The 7363-nt window shown below is 39.4% G+C and overlaps 1 protein-coding gene across 1 annotated transcript; it reads right to left on the reverse strand.

Annotated features, from left to right (window-relative positions):
- Positions 1 to 1306: 1306 nt before the first annotated feature.
- On the reverse strand, positions 1307 to 6412 carry LOC141109116 (C-X-C motif chemokine 10-like). The gene is made up of 4 exons (XM_073601006.1): positions 6233 to 6412; positions 5988 to 6111; positions 4557 to 4640; positions 1307 to 3367 (listed from the first exon to the last, which is right to left on the reverse strand). Exons 1-4 carry the CDS (start codon positions 6366 to 6368, stop codon positions 3316 to 3318), a joined length of 396 nt encoding a protein of 131 aa, XP_073457107.1. The 5' UTR covers positions 6369 to 6412; the 3' UTR covers positions 1307 to 3315.
- Positions 6413 to 7363: the final 951 nt, after the last annotated feature.

A 7363-nucleotide genomic window follows, 5' to 3' on the forward strand; every position in this document is an offset into this window, starting at 1 on the left:
GCAATCAGGAGGAGAGTCCCGGACAGCCGAGGCATTCGTGGATATCGCTGAATGAGGAAGGGGCTCAGGGTAAGTGTTGGTGGGTGCTGGGGGGCCTGCTACACACAGAATGTTTTTTATCTTAATGCATAGGATGCATTCTTCTTCTTTTGAACCTGTGTCATTCACAGTTTCTCATTAGCATTCTTTGCAGCATTTTGAATTTCAGAGCAGGTTCCATCCAATAAGAATGGTAAGTCCATTCCTAGGCTTCACAAGGTCATTGTTGAAGATAAGAGGATTAGGATTTATTACACAGTCAAAAAATGATTAATTAGGTAAAGTTTTTTTTGGCACTAATATTTGTCCTATTTTGTTAACAAAGGAGTTTTTAAAAATCAGATCAAGTGTTGGTAATTGTCATTTTATTAATTAATTAAAATTAATTAAGTTGAACAAAATCTAATTTTAATAATGTATGAACCACTTGCAGACTGCTCCATGCACATATACAGCGACAGGGCGGCTGTTCTATGCTGGATCATGTACATGTACGTGATCCAGCACTTCCAGGTAGAGGGCGCATATGTGCACGCCTGCCGCCCCATCTGTGCTGTAATTCGGTAAAGCACAAGTCGGTGAGCAGGTCCGAACCATTGATTTATGGCCAGGACCTGCTGATCGGCTTAGTGAATCACAGTACAGAGCCCTGTGTTCACTAACAACACTGGGTTCTGTACACAGAGCAGCAATGTGGCTGTTTTTTTTTCTCCCTGTAAAGCAGGGAGAAAAATCAGCCACATTGATTAGTAAAAGCAGCACACATTACACAATATTATGTACACAGTTAACCCCTTGATTGCCCCTAGATATTAACCCTTTCCCAGCGAGTATCATTAGTTGCCAGCTGGGCTTTGTGACCCATCTGGCTTTTGGAGGACAGTAATTATTGCAATGTATACTACCATGTTTTTACTTTTTTTTTTTGCTGCCATCAAAACAGAGTAGGCACACCTCAGGAGATATATATTTACAGCAACATTGTTTAAATTGATGGGATTTACAAATATAAAAAAATTCATATCATATGTCATTCCAGTAATCTGTAGTCACAAGACAGCGGGAGAGGTACAATTAATCTATTAGCAGGCTCTCTATCATATTCCTCAGCTTTCTTGGCTATTGATTCTTGAGGAGGAACATTGTGAATACAATGTGCAAAAGGGTGGTACCCTAAGATACCAAAGGCGCATATTATAGATGTTGTCAGTAAGCATGCATAGGCTAGCACAAAGGAGATATTACTACAATAAAAGACCAACAACCATTTATTTCCTTTCAACAAATTTATGTATTTTGGAAAATTTAATTTAGGCCACGATGTTGTTCAAGGGGTAACCTGATAACGAAATAAAGCAACTTCAAATAATTATAAAGCCATCTTGGCTATAATACATCAACCCAAAACTTTACACTGTGTCCATCCAGACAATGCTGGACGACTATTCCCCCACTAAACAACACCATGACTGATTTAAAGCGGGGGTCCACCCACACCGCCAAAAAAAAAAAAAATTAAAAGCCAGCAGCTACAAATACTGCAGCTGCTGACTTTTAATACATGGCCACTTACCTGTCCCAGGGTCCAGCGTTGTCGGCAGGCGACGCCGAGAACCCGCTCGGTTCTCGGCAGCTGCCGCCGCCATCCTAGGTTAGGGAATCAGGAAGTGAAGCGTTGCGGCTTCACTTCCTGGTTCTCTACTGCGCATGTGCGAGTCGCGCTGCGTGTCCCAAGTGGTCCCCGCTCTCTCCTGGGAGCTGTGTGTTTCCCAGGAGACAGCGCGGTGGGGACGGGAAGAGGCATAGACTCCCATGGGAGTCTATGCCGGAAGTGGGTGCAAATACCTGTCTTAGACAGGTATCTGCACCCCCCTCCCCCCCTGAAAGGTGCCAAATGTGACACCGGAGGGGGGGGAGGGTTCCGAAAAGCGGAAGTTCCATTTTTGTGTGGAACTCCGCTTTAAGAAAGGGAGGGCGGGTGGGAGTCCCGGTCCGGTTCCACAGGGTCTGCTTGTAACGGCCGGACTGCCCCTTTTATCTTCTCCAGAAACGCCAAATTCCTCCAATCAGCTGCTTGTTGCTGCACAGGAGAAGCTGTAGCTGTAACCAATAGCAATCCTGCAAAAATCATAAGGAAACATGCATTCCCCTTTGAGCTTTCCCATGTGGGTCCTGCACCTGCACCTTGTGGTGGAGCACTTATATAAGGAGTACCTGAGCCACCTTTAACCCCCCCTGGCGGTATTCCCGAGTCTGGCTCGGGGTGGATTTTACATACCAAAAGCGGTATCCCCGAGCCAGACTCGGGCTTGCATCGCAGGATCCAGGAAGAGCTTACTTACCTTGTCCCCTGGATCCTGCGATGTCTCCCCGCTGTGATCGGCGAGCCGCTGTGTCTCGCTCGATTCACAGTGCCGAGCTCCGTTCCCTGCGAGCGTTGCGACGCACGGGGACGGAGTTCGGCGGTAAATTCAAAAGTGAAACACACAGTATTGATACAGCATACTGTAATCTTACAGATTACAGTACTGTATCAAATAACTACACATCCCCTTTGTCCCTAGTGGTCTGCCCAGTGTCCTGCATGCAGTTTTATATATATAAAACTGTTCTTTCTGCCAGGAAACTGGAGATTGTCCATAGCAAAGATGTCTCTTTACATCAAAAGTGGTTTTAGACCAGCTAGAAAAAAGCGATAATAAATTATAATCACTTGCAGAATTGAGCGATAGTGATTTGTGGGGAGATCCGTCATCAAACACTAAAAGTAATAAAAGCTAAAATTCTGCAACTGAGCAAATTTCAGTGTTTTTGATTTGATTACATTATTATATAATTTTTATTATTATTATATTATTATGTGTTTTAATTATTTATAGTTATTTATTATATTATAATTTTTTATTTCGTTTTTCAAACTTTATCATACCCGGGATGTCTACTAGACTCTTGTTTGGACAGAAGTGAAGTATTCCTAAGAATTACAGGCCTACAATATAAAATGCCAAATTTCTGTGCAAAATAATTGTACCGCTTTCAGCTCCTAAAATCTGAAATATTCATTCCGCCAGGGAGGTTAATACCAGGAGCACAGTGTTTGGAGTTTTTACAGCCAAAATTTATTCATATTTTTTCTCGATTGTGCAGTTTTTCAAAATATTTCACTATTTTGGACTTTTAAATATATTGGATTGTTACTCTTTTTTTTTTTTTTTTTGTTTATACGCAAATAATAGTCATGTGTTAGCATCTTGCTTTTCATTGTTTTCATATTCCTCAGCTTGTATAGTCACTTGGGTGTCTTATCACTTGGATGTGTTTCAGAGACCTGCGGGAATACAAATATATATCATAAAACAAACGTGCAAATATCACATTGGAAGTTATACATTTAGTATATAATAAATACTACAAAATTAAAAATAAGATAAACACTAACTTATATGAGGCAGATACATCTAAAAGCAGGACAAATTGATCTGGTAAGCATAACATCTGTTTATACTTCTCAGATAATCTCTCCTACATTTAGATAAGGAAAAACACTGGAGTACTAGCATAAATGAGGCCTAAAGTAATGAAAATTGTGGTAAAAAGCCATGTAATATACATGTGTGCTGGGGTATGATTACAGAACAACAAAGAAAAATTCTCATCTCAACTTAGCAGCCAGCCTGCAACAAACCAAATTGCCCTGTCTAAAAGTTCATGTTAAAAACAGAGGTTTAGTTTGCACACATTTGCAAATACATGCATAAGTTGCAGAGGCCACATCACGGCACCAGTATTATCTGCTGTCCTAACGCTATAAATTTTGAGAGCCTCCATAGTAGTAGCTCCATAGCACCAGTGCACAAAGCAAGGTTCATAAAGACATGGATGAGCGAGTTTGGGGTGGAGGAACTTGACTGGCCTGCACAAAGTCCTGACCTCAACCCGATAGAACACCTTTGGGATAAATTAAAATGGAGACTGCGAGCCAGGCATTCTCGTCCAACATCAGTGCATGACCTCACAAATGTGCTTCTGGAAGAATGGTCAAATATTCCCATAGACACACTCCTAAACCTTGTGGACAGCCTTCCCAGAAAAGTTGAACCTGTTATAGCTGCAAAGGGTGGGCCAACTCAATATTGAACCTTACGGAGTAAGACTGGGATGTCATTAAAGTTCATGTGCGTGTAAGGGCAGGCGTCCCAATACTTTTGACAATATAGTGTATACAGTAATGGATGGATTGAGGGAAGGTAAGCCTGTTGGGAGCCCACCCCTCTCTTAAATGCAGAGGGGTGCACTGGACACCCATCAAATAGCACAGTGGCAGCGAAGGTATCTCCAGTGCGCCCCCTCACCAAATAACCAGCAGTACAAACAAATGGCAACTGCCCCAACCTATAACTGGCCTTAACAACAAGGAGCACATGGGGAAAAAAATGTTTTTGTAGTTTTTGGCTGTGTGCACATTGAACTTTGCAATAACAAAATATCTGGAGATGTAAAAAAAAAATAGAACCTACCGGTTTCTTTCACTGAGCAGAACTTTTATTTCTTTCAGGTCAGGATTGACACATATTTTAACACCGGAGCTTTTCAATGTGACACTGAGGAAGAACAAATTTAAGGAAACCATTAGTATATTAGGATACTTCCTAATGAATACGAATTCATATGATGTCACTTTTGTTCTAAATTGTGCCTTTTCTCTATCTATTTAATCAGCAGGCCACCATTCTCTAGGAGCAGCATAGTGTGGAAGTGCAAGGTACATGCTTAGTATAGAGTTTAAAATATCCCCAGTTTTATTTTCCTTGAAATCCATTTAAGTCCTTCAAATAAATTTCAAACATGTGACATGATTTTACTGGTCTATCAAAAATAACACAACAGCAAAATAGTGAAAATGTAAATGGTTGTTTATATTTTTCATTTCAATCTAAAATTGTGAAAAGTAATGTTCTAACAAAATTTTAGGTTTATGTCGTACATTGCAGCTCTTTAAAAGGTATTTAAAGGAAATGCTGTTCTTATATACAAACTGCAATGATTGCTTATAATTGATATGTAGTGCAAAGAATATTAAGTGGGCAGCAATGCTTGGCATCCAATCAGCTATCCTTAGGCAGCTCACTCTATGGGCATACATGGACCAATTTAGTCTAAATTAAGTATTGCATGTGATGACCAGGAAAACGAGCTAAAGGACAATAACAAGTGCTTTCAGCTATTGCAAATTCTTTCCTTGCACAAATATTTTTCTAATAGCTTTAATATAGAACATAGAATGAAAAAAGGTGTTAATTGCATAAATGCTGCTACTACATGTCAACCGAGTTGAACATGGGTTCAAGCAGATTTTTACATAGACAGATGTCTTACTGTTTGCAACATTTGCCCACCTTATTGTAGTTGATCGCTACGTGATATGCCTACAATTAAGTACAGTGTCTCACAAAAGTGAGTACACCCCTCACATTTTTGTATATAAATATAAATGTAAATATTTTATTATATCTTTTCATGTGACAACACTGAAGAAATGACACTTTGCTACAATGTAAAGTAGTGAGTGTACAGCTTGTATAACAGTGTAAATTTGCTGTCCCCTCAAAATAACTCAACACACAGCAATTAATGTCTAAACCGCTGGCAACAAAAGTGAGTACACCCCTAAGGGAAAATGTCCAAATTAGGCCCAATTTCCCTCCCGGTGTCATGTGACTCCTTACAAGGTCTCAGGTGTGAATGGGGAGCAGGTGTGTTAAATTCGGTGCGATCGCTCTCACTCTCTCATACTGGTCACTGGAAGTTCAAGATGGCACCTCATGCCAAAGAACTCTCTGAGGAAAAGATCAAATAAAATATTTTATTCACTTTTGTGAGATACTGTAATATGCAATATGCAATAGATACAGCAATTACATTATGTAATGAATGTGCATCTTACTTACATATATTCAGTGTTTTCACACAGAGAGCTTCTTGGATAAACCTCCATTTGAGCCAGGGCCATGATATTCACCCGATTGGATAACTTGGTACACATGCAGCGCTGCCCACGAGGATCCGCAAACCCTATTTACAAATATAAAAATAGATTGATTAGTGCTTATACAGACAATGGCAAAAACAGTGGGTAAAGACTGTCTGTACTTATACATAGATTCTAAATATTACAATATGTCACTGACTGTACCTTGTATAAGAGGAGTAAAGAGCAGGAGAACACACATGATGACAGCACACTTGTCCATATTGATGGTGTTGGATTCTCTCTGACCAAGATCGAGAGTAGACAGCTGTGTGAAGTACAGCAGCATTGGTCTGTACATTTGCACTGGATTGCAAAGTCATCAGCGGGCATATTGACATTCTCTATTTTCCAGCGTTTACAAGAGGTGAAAGTACAGTTAAAGACCTTTTCCTGTCAACATAAAACCACTCAGTGACCTTTCGTGTTATTTCCAGTCTTGATAGGGTTTTCCCAGAAATCTGCATGCCCAATAAAATCTCAAAGAAAATGTTTTAGTAACTTTCTATATACTTACAGTAGTGCAAAATGATTAAAAAATGAGTGTAAAGTATGGCGCCAACCTAAATTATTTAAACTTGTGCAGCTGCCCCTTTAAGTGGACACCCACCTAAAAAAAAAAAAAAAAAAAACCTCTCAAAACAAGTCCAGGGTAAATCACAGAAATACAATATGTACTAAACATGAATCTATAAAAATCAATTGATGTACAAATAGTGAATATGAAAAATCTATATGAAGATGTGAATAGTCCTTTTTAAATTCTCCAACCACCGTGACTTCAGGATATAAATTGCTTAGAACTTCTTCAATTAGTGCTCCACCTCAATGTGTTCAAAATGCACACTTACCAACTATACATTTTATATACGCATTGGATATTTAAGGGTATCACTTGATATTACTCTTTAAATCACAGTTTTGATGATCCACATATATACTGCTGTATACAGTTGCACCAACCACTGCCCTCCAGATCTCCTTCTCTCATTACCAACCACCGGGACCCAAAAGAAAAGTGTAATATTCTAAGATAGTGTGATATTGTTTATTAAAAATGTGAGAAATATAAAAATGAAATGATTGTATAAGTCTACATTGCACTCTATGGGGTTTACTAAAGGCAAATAAACTGTGCATTTTTCAAAGTGCAGTTGTTCCAGAGCTTAGTAGATGAGCAGAAACTCTGCTGACTTTCATCATCCAATCACGTGCTGGCAAAAATGTAGTTTTTTTTTTTAATTTTCCTTGCACGTGATTGGGTATTCTTTGCAAAGTGAGGCTTTACCTCATTTA

This window comes from Aquarana catesbeiana, linkage group LG01, assembly GCF_042186555.1.
Source record: "Aquarana catesbeiana isolate 2022-GZ linkage group LG01, ASM4218655v1, whole genome shotgun sequence".
Classification (NCBI taxonomy): Eukaryota; Metazoa; Chordata; class Amphibia; order Anura; family Ranidae; genus Aquarana; species Aquarana catesbeiana.